The sequence below is a fragment of the Colias eurytheme genome, chromosome 25, assembly GCF_061535395.1.
Source record: "Colias eurytheme isolate Ceu_HAF_F1 chromosome 25, ilColEury1 Martin Lab GWU primary, whole genome shotgun sequence".
NCBI classification, from domain to species: domain Eukaryota; kingdom Metazoa; phylum Arthropoda; class Insecta; order Lepidoptera; family Pieridae; genus Colias; species Colias eurytheme.
Window position 1 is genome coordinate 3,345,553 of NC_143004.1, and position 24,484 is coordinate 3,370,036.

A 24,484-nucleotide genomic window follows, 5' to 3' on the forward strand; every position below is an offset into this window, starting at 1 on the left:
GTAACTGGGTTTAATAAGTCGGTAACTCATTTTTAGCAATTTTATTTTTCATTTTTAAAACCATACTTTTAAATAAGTATTAAAATAGACTAATAAAATAGAATAAACCTAGAAAATTATGACGTATAGGTGCGTGTAATGCCGTAGACTTATACTAGTTATAAAATATGGACACAATTATCAATTCCCCGAACACAAGACAAAGGAAGCGGTTATAGACAAAATTGTAATGATATTGGCGTTATATAATGTTTACAAACAATTTCGGTTCACATTTGTGCCAAGCCTCAAGATCATTTATCCCATGCGATAATAAACCTTATCACCAATATATAAAGTACAAATTTGCATGTGCGTATAGGTTACCTAGATGGTTACCTAACGTTTCCTATTCGAACTAGAATTACGGTTGATATGATTTAGATTCTCGGCGTATTGTGGGAAAGTACAGTTACGTAAAGTCTGCTATAGGGTAAAAGTGGGATAGATGCCGCACGGGGATAGATGCCCCATTTTCAAAAAACCTCACTTCCCAGAGTCGTGACTACGAATTAATGATTTAAATAGGAGCTCCTATCACCCCACACCTCGGGTACGCATGAGCTGTTGTTTGATGAAGACGTGTTTCGCTAGTGCGTGTTATAATATCCGGGGCGAACTTCACGAACACGTTAAAATTTAAAAAGGTTGATATTTGCCTTTGCATAACTTTATAAGTATTAATAAATTTCACTATATTTCTTATTATGTCTATACACTAGTTCATTAAGTACAAATCTAAGTGAAAATAATGGCTCTTTTGTTTTTATTTAATAAAAAAAAATACTGGGGCAGCTATCCTTATCAAAAAGGATAGTTGCCCCTTTTTTTTCGAGGGATAGACGCCCTTAGGGGCCTCTAAGGGCATCTATCCCTCAATACATATGTACTGTATGTTATTATCGATAATCACAGGAACTGTTTATATTTTTACCTGATTGCGTCAGAGGTTTTCTTATGTTAACCGATTTTACTCGTTTAATTTGTTTTTTTTTTTGTTATGTATACTTACTTATTAATGATCTGCCCTTATACTGATTGTAGGAGAACCACGCCACGAAAAGAAGGAGTGCGAGCGCAAGTAAATATTCTTGGACAACAGAACAACTATGTTAACATGACATTTACTGGTTTATCATATAAATTTTATTAGATTTCGCGTTTATAGAGTATGTAAGGCATCTATCCCACTCTGTAGGCATCTATCCTCACTAGTATTTTCATGGTGGGGCAACTATCCAACTAGGTAGGCATCTATCCTCAAAAAAGGTGTTCTACAAAAATATTTATTACACATTATCTATAAATGATAGGATAAAAAATATATATAGTAATTCAAAACAGATAATTAACCTAGCTATATTCATACAAAGTGTTCGTATAAGATTCATGTTTTTAAAGTTATGAGGCTATTTCAAAAAGTGGGGCATCTATCCCACTTTTACCCTAGTTATAGTGTATGTACTTCGAAATGCCCTGAGGAAGATTCCGTGAGGAGATTAACAAATTCCTTGCCACTTCCTATAGTTCTTGTAAGATGTAGTGTTTCTTCCTGTTGGGAGTTCAATGTAAGGCAGTTAACTTGTTATATTATATACCATAGATAGTAGGGTAATGTAACGCATCAATTTAATATAGACTAATCTAGATGTGTGTAAGTAGTTCCTAGTGGGATAAGGGGCTGATGCATTTATTTATTAAGCTATTGCATAGCTTCTATCGCGGGCCTTGAGCGCGGGGACCGAATCCAGAAATTTAGTAACGAAAAACCTCACGCTCCCCACTCCGACGGGCGCGGAGATGTGGCTTGAAGGCATAGCATGCAATAGCTTTACCGCGGCAGTCCCCGAGTGCCACACGTCTTTTTTTTATTTAAAAAAGTCTTACCAACTAGATACATAATCTTTGTTAGAATAATTCAAATTAATTTAAAATAAACAAAGGTACTTACGTATCTGAATTACATTACACTAGCATGCATAATGATGCATCTGTTTCACTGATCGGTTTTCTTCGGGCACAAGTAGGTGGTTATAATTTTTTAGATTGTGTATCTCTATCTCTCTCTCGATTATTTTTTTCATATACTTAGAAATGCAGTCATTTTAAATGTATTCAGAAATCAAAATAAAATACATTCATACCAAAATGATATTCAATAGTGCATTGTAGTCTGGTACCTATGTTAATAATTTTATTCGATTTAAATTAAAATATTGTAACATTCAGTAGTAGCACAGACAAATAATAATATACTACACAGTAGTAGTTATTGTTGCTGTTCAGTGTTTAAGACGTAAAGAAGAGACAGACAGTCAATCAGAGTTACTTATTATATTACATATTTAGTAAGGATAAAATTATTATAAGAAGTTTTCTTATTTACGCGGTCAAAATTGATGAAATTAATAAAAACACGATAGGTATTTAACCTTTACAAAAATGAGTTCATAAGCCAAATGATTGATCGCGTTAAAAAAATGTAAATTCCACCATTTTGTAGGCCTTCGTCCAATACTAGAGCAGTATGGGGTATTAAATAAATAATTATTATTGTTTAAACTTTAAACTATTAATTACCAAGGTGATCTTCCCATATTATGAAATGTTAAAAGTATAGCCTCTGGGTGCTTGCCATATTTGGTAATAATTATTGTTGGAATGCGGTCTAATGATCAAGGATCAATATTAAATAATTTTGTTGTTATTTTATAAGGTTACATTAAGTTTTAATGTTGCATCTATTAATAGAAAACAGGCGTTGGATAAAAGATTTGAATTATTTATAAGGCACTATAATAGTTTAGTACTTTTTAACATTGCATAAGCGGCTTTTAATGTTGGTCGGTTTATATGAACCAGTTTCAAAGAAATGTAATTAAATGCAGTCATTTAATAAAAATTACGATTTCGCTTATTGGTTTTATTTGCAAAACTATCTTACAGTGTTACTTGGTTGTTTCTTGAGAGAATTCTCTATTATATAGCATCAATCCTTTTCAAGGATAGAAACTAACTGAAAACACAAATAAGAACACACAAATATGAATTCATAAAAATTGGCTGATGGAGAAAATTCGATCTTAAATCTAGTTTATGAAATCTAAGATTACTTTCCCACCAACTTCTGTTTTAAGCAAATAGTAACACATAATACTATTTTTTAACAGGAAAATACAAACCAGACAAAAACTACCTACTTAAAATATTTTTTACAACCAATGCACAACTATTCAAATAATTTAAACTTCGCAATACGAGAGCAGTGATAAAAATTATGCAACTCGAGGTGAACATTAACATAGCAACGTAACCGATATTATAGCAAGCAATAAGAACCCCTATTTCATAAAGAGTTATGTTTATAATAGCATGTACAGATTTAATGTTAGAATATTTCATCTTGCATGTAGGTGAGCACTTCCGATTAGTATGGAATTTCAAAGGCTGACCACTTATTGTACTTACCATTATCATGTTCAAGTAGGAGTGACCGGTGGCCATGGTACCGACAGCAATGAAAGTCGCTCTACGTTATTTTTTCTCTGTTCCTTTACATCTTTTTTTATATCTTATGTAGTGATGTTTGTTTGTTTCATTTTTTCGAAAATTTTCCTAATTTTGGTTGCAAACTCCACATACAGAATATTTTTTTAGTAACAATTTCTTCTTAGTACTAAATAGTTCAAAGTAGTGGAACCGTACATAAAATCTTTCGTCAGAATTTCCTCTTTACACGCTATTGAAATAAACTATTTCAGAGGTTACAATAAAACTTATGGTGTTTAAGCTTTACTTTTAGCAGTAGGTATACGACTAAACAACAATGCGTTTACAAAAGTAAACAGCATAATAGGAAGAGCTTTTAAATCGTCAACTATTAAAACCTGCAGTATTTTATATATTAAAAACACATATAACGGAAACCATTAATATCTCTACAATTGCTAAACTCTAGGACAGCTAAATAACCATTTACCTATATAAAAATTCATATTAAAAGCTGTAACGTTTGACCGCTTTCAAGGCTCACTTGTTTCAGTGACATTCAATAAAATTATCAATACGGATGTACATGTATCTAGGTTATAATGGTACTAGTTTTTATATTCGACTACGTAGATATAGACTACTAGATAGGACACGTATTATTACAATGAACCACGGTATGTATTTTCAGCTTGGTACTTGCTGCTGAAAATACAAACCTTGACAATTTTTTTCTTAATTTGATTGTCTCAAACATATTCTATGAAAATATTTGGAATAACTGTAGCTGAAAATGTAAATACACTGGTGTAATAACTAATGAGGTGTGATAGAGCACTAATAATTTTCTGTATGTTATATTCCCTATCAGTTATTCTAGACCATTTAGTTGTCTACAGGCTTCAAATCTTATATAGCTGTTAATCACATATAATATAGGTTTTCAGTCTTAATTTAAAGACTAAATAAAAACATATGCAATTGAATTTTGTATTTTATTAAGTATACAAATATTTCGACACTTTAAAATAAATAAATCATTTATTTACACCATTAATGAACTGTTTTTCAGGAGCCTGTGTTCACACTAATTTATATTACACTATTACAATGGCGTATACACGAATTCTTTCAGCTTATTAGACATAATTAATTATAACTCATATTATTTGTTACATTTCAAATTATATATTATTATTGATAAAACTTTGAAATCACGCTTTTGTTTTCTCTACTATTCGTTTTAGATACATTCTATATTTATCACAAAAACGCGCACGTCAGCATTGTAAAATTTTAATCATCATGCGTCATCTAATTTTCATTTTCTATATATCTTTGTATTTTGTACCAATAAAATGCATAAAGGAAATGTATTCCACATAAGGATATGCATTTAACAAATCTGATCTTAAAATCTATGAAATTGATGTTTAATTAGTAGAATGATTGCACTTTTGAAAATGTCGACCTTCCGCCGTTATATGCCGTGTATAAGGCCACCAGTTTGGCTTTTGCTTGATAAAATTCGTCTCGTGTTATTTATTTATTAATTATTTTAATTACATTCCGGTTTTGATGTAGAGCAAGTGACTCAGATGTTTGGATTGCAATTTTGAGTCCAAATATTTTTTTAAAGCCAAATTTTAATTTTTGATTTTTTTATATTAATTTTATAGACAACTAGAGGTCCGCCCCGGCTTCGCCCGTGGTACATATTTCATGCAAATTGGTTCAGTAGTTTAGGCTGATTGAGTAACAGACAGACAGACAGAGTTACTTTCGCATTTATAATATTAGTATGGATTTGAAGGAATGAAAAACTTCCGTAGAAAAGAGCAGTATAAGAAAACTAAATAACTATCCTCACGTTTATTTGTTAATGTAAAATTGCATCCAACAAACAAATCTTCTGTATAACACAACTAACATTATTATCTCTATTGTTGCAGATTCACGAGCACATGACCCCCGATGAGCTTCGGAATGTCTTCCACGTCGACCACCACAGCCTCGTACCAGAATACCACCTAGTTCAGCTCACCCACCATATGGCTCGCCGGAACATTCCAGCAACACACCGTTCCAATTCACACACACAAAACTCCGGAAAAATTCCACACGAGAAATCTTCCAAACCGTGGAAAACGGAAACGAACCTTCCATCCCTTCTCAACGATGAAATGTTCGTCAAAGCTAAAGAGTTAATCCAAGACGTCGATATAATAGGTGATTTAAATAATACAGTGAGTGTGCAGTTCGGAGTAACGAATTCTAGTGAAATTAGTGATAGTGATAGTGAGACCAGTGGTGATGTACATAGAATTGAATTAGAGGCGTTCGGGAAACAGTTGAAGTTAGTGTTGAAGAAACAAGAGGGGTTGGTTAAGAAGGACGGACTCAGGATGTGGAAGGCGCTGACGAACGAGTCGCAACCGCACGGCGTTGATTACGAAGAAATGATTACGGTAAGCTTTGAAACAATTGTTATGTAAATAATAGAAGCTTTACATACAGTGGTTGATGTTATAAAAGAAAGGCCAGACATTAACTTAAATTAAAGTATTAATGTAAGTAATGTAAGATACAAATAAATAAATGAATTACAGGATAATTTCATGACGTAAGTAGGAATGGTTTATATCACAATGTTAATCTGTTAAATAAGGAGAAATTATAAATTAAACGTAGGCAAAGTAGGTTTATATAAAGGCAGGCTATGAAGGTTTTAAATAAGGCAGATGTAAGATACAAATGAATAGATAAGTTACAGGCATATTACATAGAGTGAGCAGGAACGGTTAGTATAAGCGCAATGTAGATACCGAAACTGTGCTTTGAAATCTTATCTGTCAGAAACAAAGAATTGGACACAGCAATGAGAATTGCGAAAAAGTTAATTTATAATTTGAAATATTAGAATTAAGTGTAATAGTTAAGAAATGTAAAAAAATAGGCCATTTGCGACAACTCATTAATAAACTCTGGCGTAAACATAAAGAGCTTGCGACACTGTTAATTACCAATTTCACAAATGAGAAGACGCTAATGAGACAATAATTGCTATGGAATAACTTTCCTTATAAGCTTAGCCATATATTACACGGAGAAAAGCGAAACTTAGAAAATACAAAAGATGCAAAACATAACAAAAAGTATTGAGATGTTATACAATCGGGAGGCATACGTGCAGAATGGAAAACATTCGATTTATCATGACACGATAATGATGCATAAGTCAAAGGTGTTAGGGCGTTGGTTGCTTGCATTAATATAATGTTATTACGTGGTGCATTGTAAGCAATTGTTCTAGAAGGAATGTAAAAAATGTACTCGTCTCTGTTAGGTGAAAGCGTTCATTATTCCCACGACGACTTATCTAACGAACTTAAGTGATATTCTGTGAAACTAATATTGTGTAATTTTTATAATACTTACCTACATACACATATAAATGTGTATAATTAGTGGTTATATTGTTGCAACATTTAATTAAGTGGGCGAAAGGTTAGAATAAGTAGTAGGATGACATCAATTCGAAATGTTTCAAGCTTTCGCAAGGTTTAAACTGAATTGCATCAAATCGATCGGTCAGAAAAAAGGAGCTCATTTTCTAAGCTATGCTTTAAATTGTGTTATATATTCTCGAAGATAAGGACTCAATAAATCTTCAACCAGGTCAAACTAATTTTTTTGTAAGCAAAAAATGAATACTTATTAGATGTCGACAAAATTTAAATGTGTAATTGTAACATGCTTAGGTACTATATTGAAAAACAAAAATGTATGGGATATTGTAATGATTTTAGTCCTCCTTTTATTAAAAAAATAAACAGTTTATCGGAAAAATAAATTTGTTCACGCGATATAGGTATTATGGTGCATTGGCAGCTACAATAACAATTATTTCAACACGCATAAAAATTTTTCATTTACAATATTTATATCATATCATTATATTATTATGCACTGGCCTGTCACTATGGCATATCACGCATATTGAACCGGCGTCATTAATTGTATTGTATCCAAAGTATTGTGAAAGTGTAGTAATAATAAATAATTTGGAAAATCCAAAAGTGCACGCCTCATAATTTTTTTTAAATAAATATTTATTAATTATTATTTTTGTTTATTTAATAACAATTAAACCACATCGAATCAGACCCTGAAAAATGAAAGGGTTCTATTCCTGAGCATACTCAAGCGTAAGAGAAAAAAAAGACTCGATTAGTAAAGTATTTCGGTCGCTATCGTGTTAACAAGAAAAAGGATCCGCACATACAGACACACGGACGTCCAAGACAGAACTTTTTTAAACTGTTTTTTAACTAGTTTAAATAACAAAAATGACATCAAAAATATCATGAACGTTAAAAATAGTGTTTTTTCTTAATATGTGTGTGTATGTATTATCTTACAAGTGCAATGTATGATACATAAAGACATTTTAAGTTTGAAAAATCAGATGTTTTGCGCGAAGTGACAGTAGTACCCACCTCAACGCTTCGCTTATGAGGCGTGCAATACTTATGGCTGGTTCACACTTTGATTAGTGCGAGTGCAGGTGATGAGTAGTACTACGTGTGGACAGCGACTGTTTAGTGCGAGTGTTTAGTAGGCTGTGTAGTAAAGTGAATAGAAGCGTGTTCTATTTTTTTGCGAGTGGACTGCGAGTAGCCACGTCCCGCGCGCCCTCCCTTCCCCCTCACTCGCAGCGTGCCTGCACTCGCACTAATCACCTGCACTCGCAGTCAATTGGACACTACTCGCACTACACACCTGCACTCGCACTAATCACCTGCACTCGCAGTCAATTGGACACTACTCGCACTACACACCTGCACTCGCACTAGTCACCTGCACTCACACTAATCAAAGTGTGAACCAGCCTTTATATGTTAAAATACATGTAGCTGTGTTATTAACTTTTTTAGTACGTATATATTGAGATTTGTAATGAACTCTTAAATTTTACGAGAGCAAAGAAATTATCATAGTATCTTTATAAAATTTGTTAACTGGGAAAGTTACTCTTCTAGAAATATTTAGAGAATATATAGATAGATGTTATACTACGGCATTCACTTCTTCTTCCTAAGATATGCTATCTCTAATATACCTCGTTTATTGACTACTAGCTTTCTGCACACGATTTTGTCCGCGTATTCAAAGAAATTCCCACGGATCCAGAGATCCTATTTATCCCCCGACACAAGTCGACAACAACGCTACTAGGACTACGACAGCAACGTCTAGGTCTATGAAATACGCCTAACTAAATATACGAAATTCCCAAGGGCGTATTCAGAAAGAAAGCTTGAAACTTATAAGCGCTTATAAGCGCTTATCGGCGCTTGTCAGCGCTAGTAACCCGCGCAGGAAAATATATGAACATGACAAGCGCCGATAAGCGCTTATAAGTTTCAAGCTTTCTTTCTGAATACGCCCATAGACTAGGTTCCGTTAGTAATAAATTTCAATGCTAATTATTGTATAATTTATGCCGTCTGTATCACATGGACAGTTGACATGGAACAAACCTTTCGTCCTTGTAAAGACATCAAACACGCCCTGGTCAGAGGCATTTGAAATATTTAGTAACCATGATTCATTTTGCTGGGCTTGTACAATATTAATTGGGTGTCAAATAGCTTACCGGCTTCTTGACCTATTATTGGTCTTATGTTAAATATAGGTTTTGATAATGTACCTATATGTTATTATATTAATTGACTGCTCCTTCGCGAAGGACGATAATTTCTCATATTACAGTAGTACCTACAATTCTTTTCTTTGGTATAGTATTTCGTCACAATTAGCACAAAATTTGTAGAATTGTTAAGGCGTAGTACGAGGAGTACGAAAAATTGATCTTGCAGCATCATATCTGTGTGTGTAGCAAATTTTATGCAATTTAATCAGCTATTCTAGTAAGAAAGACTCTAATAACTTGTCCAGAACGAGCTTAATACTAATAAGTTGCAAAGTAAAAAATTTGATTATTTTACGTTTAATCTTGTTACATGAAATAGCTGAGTATATAAATTTTATTTATGTATGCAAAAAGGTCATTAATTAGGTCAATAAACATACCAATACGTATAATAATTGTTATATAGAGCAATTGTGTTCAAACTAGCATATCGATCGTGCATCAATATCAATTTCCCTGTATGCAAATGCGAAGAAATGAATCTATTGTTTCTAATAGGAAACTATTTGTAATTTATAATGTGTTACGCAATGCTGTTGTTCCTTGAATCGATTGAGTTACATTGATGAACTGTTAGGCTATAATAGTATAATATTTAAATAATATAGGTACAGTTAGTTTATTGAACGTATTTTTGTTTTCCAAGCACATCACTAGCTAGTAGAAAAGTCGCTTCTCGTTGTGTGTCTACATGCGTAAATCGTTAAAACTACGTATTTTGATGCGGTTTTTATTATAATATGTAGAGTAGTTCTCGAGAAAGGTTTTAATGTGTAATTTATTAAGTTTTAAACAGAGCGGAAAGTAGTATCGTATACATATAACGATGTTTTCGCATCATTATGAAATTTTTTATAATGTATGTTTCATCTCAATACTTGAAGGCGTACCTACATAGAACACTGTGCACTGGTGAGATTAAAATGAATAGGTCAAAACTGACCATTGGACGATGCTTATCAGTATTAATAGAGCGTGTTGATGACAACACTATTGTGTCAAATAGGTATAATCTGTGACATCTGTCCATCATATTCTTAATTTTACCGATGCAAGATAACGCAGTTTTAATACGTAATTAACAAAACCTATTTCAATTCCTACGTATGCGCTAATGTAGAGATCGCTACCTAGCGATCTCTACATTAGCGCATACGTAGGAATTGTAATGTAGAGATCGCTACCTAGCGATAAGGCTGCCCTTTGCTTATTTAAAATGTATTGTTTGCTAATATGTTTTAATTTGTAATGCAATAAAGGATATTCACTTCATTTCATGTATTCTTTTTAAACCATAGAGTACGTTTTGTCCCATTCTAACGAAGCAAGTTTTTAATTATTATTAATATATGCACACGCATGTGACTAATGATTTGCAAAATAATTTTATAGTCAGGAAGCGAAGGATCGCCATAATCAATGTTAATTACTAACGATGAAGTAAACACAACGTTATTATAAGCAAAACAATTTTCCTACACGTTGACATGTGAATGAATGACATCATAGTGTGAATATGTATTTTATTAAATAATATTACCATAATATAACTGCATGGATCAGTTACACTAAGAGCCCATGCGCACTAACGATTGTAAGTTGCCCGATTGTTTGATTGGTCAGAGGATTAGTATAGAGTTATATGGCAGTGTGCGCATTTGCAGATTAAAAATTGTACATCTGAACTATCGAATCCGACAGCCTGATTCCTATTCGATCAAACTATCGGCCAACTTAAATCGCTATTGCGTGATAGCCCTAACTGTTGTGTAGCCCTAAATATTTCTTAAATTTACTCCCCGGTAGAGGCAATTCTCTAAAAGACACATTTAGTAGTGTCAAGAGTAATTTTTTATTACATAACAGAAATCGATTCATGAAATTGATCTGTAACTAACCTATTCTGAAAAAGTTCATAGTTTTTCATAATAATAATTGGAGTTACGATATTGCATATTTTAATGCATGATATTATAATAAATAAACAAAAACGATATCGATTAATCAAAGCCTAAAAAAATGTTTATCATGTGCAAAAAAGTTTTATTTATTCACATAGGTAGTACATGTTATGTAGAGACGTAGTAATCTGTGGTAGAGACGTGGTTCGTATAAGGGCCGATTTTCAATCCTTGGATAAAACTTACCCGTCCAATAAAGTATTACACGATAATATTAAAATGCCACCTGTAAACTGTCAAATATGGGCAATTAGAATACATTTTAAAATGGTAGTACATTATTCAACGAATAAGTTTTAACTAAGGATTTAAAAATTAGCTTTAAGACATATTGCTCTTCTTCTTTATAATTACACAAGTTTTAGGTCTATTTACTTATACAGAGTAAGAATATTATATATTTTTTCTACAAAAAACAAAAAAAACAAGTATAACCGTAAACAAACAGAATACAATTTTTTATGAGATTACTTACAGTACATTGTTGTTATTCATCAATATAGGATTATAATTTAAGAAGATTGAGTACTGTTTAAATAGATCTAACTGATCGATAGAAACACAATATTTATAGAATTAGTATCGAGGGATAAAAAAATGTTGACTCTTGTTGGTTTTAGTTTGTTTAATAATTGCTCTTATTTTTATTTTTGTCAATTATTTTTCCTAAAGAATGAATTTACTTACACAAACGTATATCTTTAAATTTAAAGCAAGTTCAATGTATTAAGATTACAACACTAAATGACGAATAATGAAGGCTCAAATTGCAATTCACGATATAAATGTTGTTCATTGTGTCACAAATAAGAGAAAAAACGGTTAAGTACATAGTAATTATCATAAAAAGTGGAAATCGTGACGAACGATCATCTCTAGATGACAATGTTGAGGGTTTAAATTTATTTGCATGTCGAGAAGATTATATTTAGAGTATTTATCGCAAAAAATTGCTTAAGGATGATTTAAATTCAAGCTTATAGGTTCGGAATGTTTTTTGTGTTTAAGGGTTATGTTTGGAACGTAGGTAATTGAATTCCAAAGTACCTACACTCTACTGCAGTCATCCAAAATAGCAATTGGTGGCAATGTTCGGAGGTTGGAATGCGGAGACAATTACGGATCTTGTCACTAGATATGCTGGGTTCTTGCCTTAATGTTGTATTGTCTGTGCCTAAATATTTTATAGATTTCTTGTTAGTAACATTACTAACTCGTGCCGTGGTTATAGTATATACATGTCAGCAAAGTAATTAAATTGGCGAAATAGCAAAAGAAGATTGTCGATTTTATATGTTTGAAGTTTCCTCAAAGAGACTAACTAAACACTTGATGTAAAGCCCCATTTGGATACTTTAAAATCCGTTCAACTTCGTAATTTTTTTAAAGAAGATCAAGTTTCAGGAGCTAGAAATACACATTTTTCTATTTAATCATATCATTAGCACCTATTTAATAATATCATTAGTACACAGATATATCTCCTTGATAAAAATAGCTAGTTATTCGACTTAAAAAATGAAATTATACTACCCTAGACGGCAGTACCTGTCTACAAATATAACAGAAACTCGAGTACATGGTTTTAATCACGATAATGGGTGCATTTTGCTCACGATCTTGTCATTCCCACGGTATGAATAAGAAAGGTCTGTTAACGCCCAGCAGCCCAAATTGTTCATTTTAGTATAAGACCTGGGAATTAATGTAGGTTTTGTAAGCATCAAGGACGATAATATAATATGAGACGTTGTAACCGTAACGCTGCATTTACACCAAAACGAACATAGAGCTAGAGCAAGAGTATTCTTGGGAATTGAGTATTTGAATAAAAAATTTTTTTGTGCTAAATGGAAAGATTATATATTAGTTTTATAACAAAACTGTTTTTTTTTTTCATTTTTTTTGCAATAATTCAAAAGTTATTTCAAAATAAAAATTAGTCTTTGAATCCAGTACCGAAAACACACCGACAACTCCCGAAGCGTCACCCGAACGCGTGTGACGTCATAATGTTAGTTTTCACTCATTGCAGTTGATAGAAAAACGTATACAACTATATCATTTTGACGTCACATCTATCGTGACCAGTCATGGCGCGTTTATAGTCACGTGACTTTAATTTAAATTTCATCAATTTTTAATTGCTTATAATTAATTGAAAAATATTTTTTTTGGAGATTTTTGCATTAAATATCAATATTATTAATAATAAAGTTTTAAAATACATAAAAAAATCAATATTTTTTTATTATTCAAATACTCAATTAATATAGGTTTTGTAATCATCAAGGACAATATGTGAGACGTTGTGACCCTAACGCTACATTTACATTGAACATAGAGCTAGAGCAAGAGCAAGAGCATTCTTTCGTGATCTTTTAGTGTCAACGAAATCTCGTATTCAGTGTTGTTCAGTATTAGAACATTGCATAGAATCTTTTCGAACGCATGAAATAATTCTCTACGCTTTTTTACGCTAAAATAATTTGATATAGTGGGGTAAGAATGAGCATTCGCTCGTTTTATGTAATAGACTACAAGCCCGCATAGGACAAAAATATGGGTCAAATGAACCACCAGGGGACATATCTAGATCGATAGCAGAGCAAAAAATAATAAGATTCATCACTATGCCGTCACTTGTAAGCTGTCCAACTGAGTGCAGATGAGAATTGAAAAGTACAGGTAGACTCGGTAAATTTTGGTCATATATTTTTGTACGGCATTCTTAACCATCGATAGATCCATTAAAAATAATAAGAAACCGCTCAGTGCCGTACAAAAATGGTGGTCCACCAAGTCGGAATTTTTATTTAATTTCCGAGAGTTACCGGGGGTAAATTTGGTCATTTGACCATGTACGGCATCTGTGTCATACTATTGCTATACTGCTTTTAATCCATTATTCCGCAACGCCGTACAAAAATCATGGGGACAAGGGGAAAAAATCGAGAGTTGTAATCCCCTCTCTTTCCCCACTCCAGGGGGTCATTTGACACAACACGAAATAAATTTATTTTTAAAGTATTTTATGCATAGATAATATTTTTTCATGTGCCGTACATTTTCGTTGGTTCAAAGGGGAAAAATCTGAAAAAGAAAAAAATCCATATAACGAAATGTTTGCTTTATATTTTTATAATAAAATATAAATATACATTAATATTAAGAAGCTCGAGGTGGTTAATTATCACCTTGGAAAGTCAGAGTCAGGTGGAATGGACTCCGTTAAATTGATGAACTAATAAAAAAGCTATGAACGAAAAGATGTGAATTATATGCAATCAGTCCATGAATACAGGTAAAGTCACAAGCAAATGCTAGTAATATATACATATTCAAAATGTACAAGTAAAGCGCTTTCAAATGATACCAAACACTGCATATTTATCTTAACTTTATTTTTTTACTCTGTATGTTTTGTCCGCTAGAGGGCGCCACATTAGATTTTGTGAAACCCCATATAGCCTTTAGCTAGCAGGTCGCTGGTTATCCAGTGAACAATTCAGACGCTTCTAATGATATGTCATTTGTCGAATTCTGATAAGTAGTTTAGAAGTTACGAGGGAATAGATGAACATACATACATGACCTGTAAACAACCATAACCCTCCTTTTGCTTTGCCGTAGTTGGGTAAAAATATGTTAATGCCGTACTGTATAAAATGGCCATAAAGCACCCTTAAAATTGTAGCTTTCGTCGCTTTCATCAGCCTAAAAGATGTGGTCTGCACAAAAATGTACGGCATCGTTTTTTCCTAATTTATCTATGTTAATACTATTTAAAACAACGGATAAAGTGTAGAAAACTATTATATTTCATTAATCTACGATGTTTAAACTTTAACAAAATTTCTGGTTTTGCATTTCTCTATAACTTTTTTTAGAACGGTTTCTTTTGAACGGCAATACTATACAACAATTGAATTTTACAATATCATGTTAAAAAAAAAGTTCCCGTACAGGGTCAAATGACCTTACAGCTCTTTATATCAAGAATTCGATGAAATTAAGATGATTATTGGTATACATTTAAAAGAACAATTATTTTTTGACGGCATTGCTTTTAATAGTACTTTTGAGTGCTAGATAATGTTTTGGAACCGAAGCCGTACTTAGTCAAATGACCCCCTGGAGTGGGGAAAGAGAGGGGATTGCAACTCTTGATTTTTTCCCCTTGTCCCCATGATTTTTGTACGGCGTTGCGGAATAATGGATTAAAAGCAGTATAGCAATAGTATGACACAGATGCCGTACATGGTCAAATGACCAAATTTACCCCCGGTAACTCTCGGAAATTAAATAAAAATTCCGACTTGGTGGACCACCATTTTTGTACGGCACTGAGCGGTTTCTTATTATTTTTAATGGATCTATCGATGGTTAAGAATGCCGTACAAAAATATATGACCAAAATTTACCGAGTCTACCTGTACTTTTCAATTCTCATCTGCACTCAGTTGGACAGCTTACAAGTGACGGCATAGTGATGAATCTTATTATTTTTTGCTCTGCTATCGTTCTAGATATGTCCCCTGGTGGTTCATTTGACCCATATTTTTGTCCTATGCGGGCTTGTAGTCTATAAGGTAAGATGGTATATTACCGAAGAGAGATTCTTTTAAAGTATGGAATGTGTATGAAAAAGCAACTGGAAAGAAAATTATAGCCAGAGAGCCTAGTTATGATATAGACTTACGAAGTGATTTCAAAAACTGAATAGTTTGCTAGATAATGTAAAAAGTAAATGTTTATATATGTACATAGTGTTATGAAGGATAGAACATTGACAACTATTTCATATGAAGTCGAAATAATAAGTGAATAGGTGGCCAAACAGGCAACAGTTATATTTTTAAGGGTTTCAAATACATTCATGGTATTGCCGCCAAAAATGTGACCCATATTTCAATATGGAATTCAACCGCATTGTGTTGTTCATGTGCATTCAGTCAATGCACCATGGCTTCGATGAATGCATCGTAAAGTGCATACAAAAATATAATAATAACGAGGTCAAATTCAAAGGTACGTTCATGTGGGAATAATTGATTTATATTATATCTATTATATTATAAAGTTAATAAAAACTTTTTACCAATGTCTTACATGTCCTTTCTTTTTATGGTTGCCTGGAAGAGATTCCTTTTAAGCAATAAGGCCGCCTATTGTACACTTTCCAATTTTATGTATTCTCTTATTTTAAATTCCTGTTATATGTACAATAAAGTGTCATAAATAAATAAATAAATAAATAAATAAATAAAATTAATTTAAATCTGGAAATGATCGTACTTACATAAAATAATGAAATGAATGTTCTAGCATTAAATGGAAGTGACTCTATCTAAGTGTATTTATCTCTATTTCTAGTAGTTTTAGTATAGGTATTGTTAAGATGTAAAAGGTCATAGGTTACTTTTTATTGGATGGACGGAACAAGAAGAGGGTGAAATAAATCTTGTTAAATTTTTGAACATGAACATTTTCCTTTCATAAGTTTTGCGTTTATCTGTACTGATCAGTATAACGTTATTAACTGCTAACAAATTATATATTTTATGTTTGAAGTTAATTGTTTTAAAAAGCTTATTTTATAGTTATACCAATGCCTTTGCGGATTCCCTTAAAATTTGTACAACCTTACTTACGGTCACTTCCGACGATTGTTCAAATCACGTCACAACATTGAAAACTTTTCAATTAAAATTCTTTGCGTGTCGTTTTTTAATTGGCAACTTTGAATGTTAAAATGCGTAAATGGTGATAAAATTTACTTCCGAATTACGTGAGGAGGTCGAATTAGATAAGAATCGAGAAAATTTAAAAGAAACAGCAACATATAGACTGTATATTCAAGTCGGATGAAAACATGCAAGTTGTTAAAGCAACTAAAGTTTAATATAACAAATATACAGATACAATGTATATATCAAGCATCGACTCACGCAATTTCATCTAAAATCTGATAGATCTGTTCTGATTCATCGCTCTGATTGGTCTTCGAGTGATCTAGTATAATTTCCACTATAGGACCCAACTACTATATATACACATTGTCTATCTAAGAGGAAAGCAATTTGTTAAAAACGTACTGGCTCCTTAAACGTTATATTTCTTAGCGTTATTCTATTCCTCTGCCATTTGTCTCAGCCCCCTTGGCATTTTACTGTTTAAAATGCCAAACACTATTTTCAGCTTCACAATGTAAGTATAAATGAATACATGTTTCCCTAATTCTAGGAAGGCGAGGAGGATCTGGGAGACATGTACCATGATGATGAGAACGGAGCTGCTCTGCTAATCAGGAGACACCCTAAACACGGAAAACTTGTCGTGGTGAGTTTATTTTTATCTTATTTAAGAATATAGGTTGAAGGATTTCTGTATGTAGATATGTTATGTTAAAAGTTGTATCATGTGGAGTCATTGAAAATAGCAACTATTAATCAGAAAAAATAGTTATATAGAGCAATATATAATCTCAGATATTGTTTTATGGATGCATAGGTTTTTTTCACTTTAGTAAATCGATTCTTGTGTATGTAAGTTTTAATGTAATTCCTGTTTTTGGCTGTTATATTTGAAATCTTGCATCATACGGAGTTTGAAATCAGCGTCACCTATATACAAGAATAGGTAAGAATTTGTCTACCTCTACAAACACCGATACATTTTGACACACATAACTACTTTATCAATTTAACCATTCATATCTGTGATAAGACTTGTCAAGACTAAAATTATGCAAATACCCATAGCTTTACATTAAGCAGTGTTTAGAATGTTGATCACACACAGGTTATCCCGTGCAGAAGTCACGTAAGCAAACATAAATGATGACATTGAAGCGTGTGTAACATCCTGACGATGGGTCCGCTTTTCAGTTTAGTAAATCGATGTATGTAGAGATTTTAATGCTTGGTGTGTTGTTTTGGCTGTTTATTAAAATAAATCTACTGAATTTTTCATCTTTACCAGTTAGTTGTAATACATGTTACGTGTACCTATGAAAGAGAAAATAAGCTTTTTATTGTACTTAAATTTAACGAGCGTTGTAGAGTTATTTTTAGATTAAAATTGGATTTATGTTTTCTTTAATTGTTTATAGCAAGGAACAATAAATCTTGACTAAAACTGTATATGTGTCAAATTCCCTCCTCGTACACTGATGTTTTTTAGCATAATAAAGGTAGAGATATCCATTCATCATCAAACTTAAGCGCCTTTAATTTATTTAATTAATATCATAACACATGACATATTAAACAACAATACAACAAATAGTAGCACACTTATGCAAATATCTAAAATATAAACAAATCACACATACACATTATCTTAAAGATTCTAAAAATTGGAGTCACGTTCGCGAACTGCATCATATATTATCCATATAACCACAATTATATGAAACAATGGGCCTGCAAGTGGATTAAGGACAGTTGCGAAACATAGCACAATGCCGGGAAAATATTAGTCGTCCATTGTGAGTGTATGACCACGAAAACGGAATGCCGCGCTAAATCTATACTAATATTATAAAGCTGAAGAGTTTGTTTGTTTGTTTGAACGTGCTAATCTCGCGGTTACTACTGGTCCGAGTTGAAAAATTCTTTCGGTGTTAATATAGACCATTCATCGAGGAAGTCTATAAGCTATATATTATCTCGCTAAGACCAACAAGAGCGGAGCACTGCGGGTAAAACCGCGGAGCACAGCTAGTATCTGATATTAGTAAATAATAAAGGATATACTTACGAACTCTAGCACGTTACTCTATCAAGTTGTGATGTAGAATCTTTTTTACACTTTACCTTTCAAAAATAACGCCAACATATATTTACAGGAAGGCTCAATAGGTCACGACCTCATCATCAGGCCGATCCCTGACTCCATGACGGGCGTGGCTCCGGACGACGAAATGTTCCTAGACCCCAGCAGTATGGCGGATATGGTATCTATTGATACTGGCCTGCCACTTGGTGAGTTAGCTTAGTTACTAATAATATAGATGTATAATGCAGCAAATATAATAAATAAAATAAATAATAACTGGATTTTGTAATAGGTAGTGTGTTAGAGACGATTCAGTTAATTGTATTCTGTAGATCAGACGGTAGGAAGAATAAGAGATAAGGGTTAAGTTGCTTAATTCTACAGACCTATGAAAATGTTAGAAATAACGATGATACGTTCCTTACCTCAATGTAGATGATAACTAGGTATGAATAAATGTTAATTACAAATAAAAAAAGTACAAAAAGCAGTTATGGAATACTGTTTTCCTCATTTTAATTGAGAAATTGCAGCGTATATTCCTGATTATGTTATGACTTATGTTCCAGAAACCAATTTAAACTAAGTGTGTTTAATTAATTTTGTAGGTTAAGTGAAAATTCACAATAGTTGCTAAAATATCTTTAAAATAATTTATTCCCCATCCACCATCGAATATTCGAGACATTAATTAACAAGATGGCGATGACGAATTCATTCATAAATTGTTTTTATTACAAGTGCAATCAAATAAACGTGTTTCTATCTATTTTCCATATTTTAATATGTCTGTGTTTATTTGTAATATGTCAGGTGGATGATTGATGTATTTTATTATACTTACATACATGGTAACTTCGCAGTTCGTTTGTATTATTAGTTTTTTTTTTCACGTTAGTGGTCAAAGGTACCTACCTACTACCTGTAATGATTTGTCGATTGTATGGGTATTGAAAACAACGCTATAAAATTTATACTAATCTATACTAATAATATTATAAAGCTGAAGAGTTTGTTTGTTTGAACGCGCTAATCTCGGGAACTACTGGTCCGATTTGAAAAATTCTTTCGCTGTTAGATAACCCATTTATCGAGGAAGGTTATAGGCTATGTAATATGTATCATCACGCTACGACCAACAGGAGTGGAGCCACGGGGGTGAAACCGCGCGGAGCAGCTAGTACAATATAAGCTTATTGAAGCTTTTTATTAATTTCGATGCTTTTGGTAATGTTCAGTTTTGTTTTTTGTTTCCATATTTGATAGCCATCTAGAAACAATGAATTTGCATTTTTATTCACCATATTTATAGAGACAAACGGACAATAATTAAAATATTTACATAAATATCAAGTATAAAACAAAGTTAGAGGAGACAATTTTGAACAGGTTCTCCTTTAAAGTTACTTTTTATGACTTTTTAGTTAGGTCAAAGACCTTTTTTGTTGAATTTCACATTGTGTCAACACGAAAAAAGATTTATTATATTATTGTAGGTAGGAAGAATACCAATGACTTATACAATAGCTTAATATAACGGCAATACAGTTATTTCTGACAATAATTCTTGACTGTGTCGAGTCAAACTTAATATTATAAAGTTGAAGAGTTTGTTCTTTGAACGCGCTAATCTGAGTCTGAGTATTACTGGTCCGATTTTAAAAATTCTTTCGGTGTTAGATAGCCCATTTATCGAGGAAGGCTATAGGCTATAATTATATCATCACGCTAAGATCAACAGGAGCGGAGTAATGTGGGTAAAAACGCGGGGCACAGCTAGTTTTAAAATATAGGTTATGTATAATAATCATATAATTATAATCCAATCTCCCATATACAAGTATTGTATCCATACACAGTCAAATGTTATACCCAAAACATTAAAACTTAACAATAGAAGTCCAAAAAATATTTGGCAGCAAAATTAGAGGTTATGCATATTAAATTACCGCGAAATTTCAAGACAGTTACTTTGAAAACTACAGAAGCCGTGTCTGATTTTAAATGTATAAATGTGTGCATTGCAAAACCGCTATACAGATTTTTTATCAGTAAATGTGTAAAAAGCTCTTGGATAAAATTATATAACTAACGATGCCTGATATGAATCGCTGCATAATAGTAGTTACTTTTTGACTTTTTGACTAAAATATTTACTTATTTCTGAATAAGTTTGTAAATTGATTATTATTTATATGAAAACAGGTAACTTTTAATATAATAGAAATAAATCCCTGTTACTTGACGATTTCAATAAAAAAATAAACTTATTTTTGTAAGTATCTAGTCAGGGAGTTTTTCCGACTTAATTTTCAATTATAATATATACTACATTACTTTTGCATTATTGAAAAAATTATATTTATTTTCAGAATAATATAACATATCATATTATCTAAATCAATTTGTTACAGTGAAAAGAAACAAAAACGCCCAAGAAGAACTACAGAATAAGCTACAAGGCGCCCAACATGTCATTATCAAGAGAGGTCCATCGTCTCATGACCATATGAGTGATTACGGTAAGATTTGTCTAATTTTTATATTAAATAAATAAATAAAAGCGAAGAAAATAATATTATCTACTGTTTAATTGTTTGGAAAGTAGATATTAATGTTACACGACAAATTGATATAAAGACTTGTTATAAGCTCTACATCATTGAAACTTTTGATCATTTTTGCAACAGCCTAGAAAACATCATATACAGAATACAATTTTTTTATTATTTAAGTTCTTTGTAAACATTTTGGTTAGTTAATACCACCTATACATCATAATGCCTAAAAGATACACCAATATTATTTTGCACCACCATGTTATTGACTCATTTATTTTCCTCGTCTTTTCTGGGTTGCCTGGTAGAGATCGCTGCCAGCGATAAGGCCGCCTACTGTACATTGTTATATTGTATTTTTAAGTTTGTAAAATGTATTCTATAAGGTGTACAATAAAGTATTTTTCATTCATTCATTCATTCAATATTAATATAAGAAAAGAATATAAAGATAAAGAAGGAAGATAAAGATTATTGGTCTAACTTTAAAACACCTGCTTAATGAAATTAATGGAGAAATTAAATAGACGAGATCCTTTGAATTTCGCAGATGGTATCACAAACCTGTTAATTAATGGAGTTATAAATTGATTTTATCCTAATTACATTGACGGCAGATAATAAAAATTAATGACACACGTGTTTTGGTAACCGCCATTTTTCATCACGTGTTCATATGACTGTTTTAGATACCTCCTAGCTTTCCACCCGCCGCTTCGTCCGCGTTATCAAAGAAAAACCCGCATAGTTCCTGTTCCCGTGGAATTTCTGGGACAAAACCTATCCTATGTGTTAATCCAAGTTACCCTTCGTTATTGTGCAAGAATAAGGAGTTTCAATAATTATATCATGAACACTGAAAGATTCACTTTAAAATGACCTGTAGGTATATATATAGAGAATGCACCCAAAAAAGGGTAACATACTTTTAAAGGTGTAAAATTTTCGTAGAAATATGTATCTTAAAATTCAAATTATAAGGTAAACACATGAAAAACATATCTACAGCGTGCTTTTGCCTTTTGACTAAAAATACTTACCTACCTAAAATCTGTATTTAAACATGAAGGTAGGTATTGTTATTTAATCTGTTAAAGATATATTTATGAATAACAAAATTAATCCCTAATATGCATATAATTTTATGTCTTTTATTTTTAACTCGAACTTTTCGTTGCTTATTAGTATTGTACATAACCAAATAAAAAAAGAAAGTTGTGTGACCCAATGTGTCACTGCAATGTCAAATTCATTAATTATTTTTTGTCTTTTTTAAAGAAATCTTTTATTTTTCTAAACCTTTTTCCATTAGAAGTTTCTGGTCAATTAAAATAGTAGAGAATGGTAGAGACTACGCGATAACGAATCTTTTGTATTCTAATTCATATTATTATTTATGAGATATTTTCAGTGTGTTGAATCTTCTTAGTAATCTATTCAGTTGACTTTTATACATTAGAAGCTTACAATAATAAGAATACGGATTTTTCTCTCCTGCTTTCATAACTCTCTCAAACAAAAAGACAGCTAAAATGGTACTTATTTTTTTCCATGATCGATCTATCGATCCATCTAAATTCATCAGATTGCATCCAGCAGTTCAAGCATCAACAAATAAGTATATAACAATGGATAAGCCAAAACAGGAAAACCATATCGTTATGCAATCTGTTGCCTAAATAACATTTAAGTACCTACGTGATTGTATGATATTGCCATATAAGTTTGATCTGGATCAGATGTAGTTTATACGTGCAAGGTATGTGACCTGTGTTACATAAACTATCAGATATGCATTTTATTGTTGTTATTTGTGTAACAAATTTTAGTTTAAAGCGAAAATGAATTCATCTGATACATAATAATAATATGTGAGTGCTCAAATAAAGGTGCATTTACATCAAACGAACATAGAGCTAGAGCAAGAGCATTCTTTCGTGATCTTTTAGTGTAAACGAGAACTCGTATTCAGTGTTGTTCAGTATTAGAACCAACATTAGAATATTTTATACAATCTTTTCGAACGCAATAAGAACAACTAAAAAATGCTCTACGCCTGTTTACACTGAAAGTGTAGTTAGAATGAGCATTCGTTCGTTTGATGTACAAATGCACCGTAAAGATCCAATGAAAACGGACTTTCAGTTATCTTCTTATATGTAAAAATGAATCGCAAAATGTGTTGGTAAGCGCATAACTCGAGAACGGGTGGACCGATTTCGATAATTCTTTTTTATTATATTCCTTGAAGTACGAGGATGGTTTTTATGTAGAGAAAATGTAAATATGTACCACGGGCGAAGCCGGGGTGGACCGCTAGTTTAAAATAAAACAAAATATCCGAAAGGTGTAATAGTGTCCTCATAAATAGGTATCTAGTTATTAAAAGATTAAATACAATGGAATTAAATTGATTAAAAGTGCGATATTTTTAAATTGGTTTCATTGATGACGATATCTACATTGTTATCAACTACAATCAAATAATCTTTGTCTCTTGATGATGTGCAACTTAAAAAAATCATTAGTGAGATTGCCGAGCACACAGTGTCAAAAGTGAAACTTATTTGGCAAGATTCAAAGATACAAAATCGTCGCCTTACTTCATGGCGTGACGATATTGCTATGACACGATCTTGAAATTTTACTCTCAACGCGCCTAACGAAGTTTCACTTCAAAAAATATAATAAAATTTCTGATTTTTGGTGTTGTCACCTTATTATTGTTAGAAAAAATAATTAGTTACTAAATCGTGATCATAGCTGTCGCGGGAAAAGCTTATTAAAGTATAGATTAGCAAGACAAGATGGCGGCAAAACATGTTTTTTAATGTCGTCTTGGCGGGACTGGTTATTAAGCTGCTATGATAATGAAACTGCTGTTTTTAATTGCTGCTAAATATGAGATAAGACGCCTGCGAGTCTATTACGAAGATTGA

General features: G+C 32.2%; 1 protein-coding gene across 2 annotated transcripts in view; it reads left to right on the top strand.

Annotated features, from left to right (window-relative positions):
- Nucleotides 1-24,484, top strand: part of sona (sol narae metalloprotease) — a 130,210-nt gene that overhangs the window by 85,692 nt on the left and 20,034 nt on the right. For both annotated transcript variants that reach the window (XM_090116027.1, XM_090116026.1), the window contains exons 3-6: nt 5,481-5,996; nt 17,452-17,547; nt 19,058-19,193; nt 21,402-21,509. In XM_090116027.1, the coding sequence (XP_089972153.1) occupies nt 5,481-5,996; nt 17,452-17,547; nt 19,058-19,193; nt 21,402-21,509 (856 nt within the window). The remainder of the gene's footprint in view (nt 1-5,480; nt 5,997-17,451; nt 17,548-19,057; nt 19,194-21,401; nt 21,510-24,484) is intronic.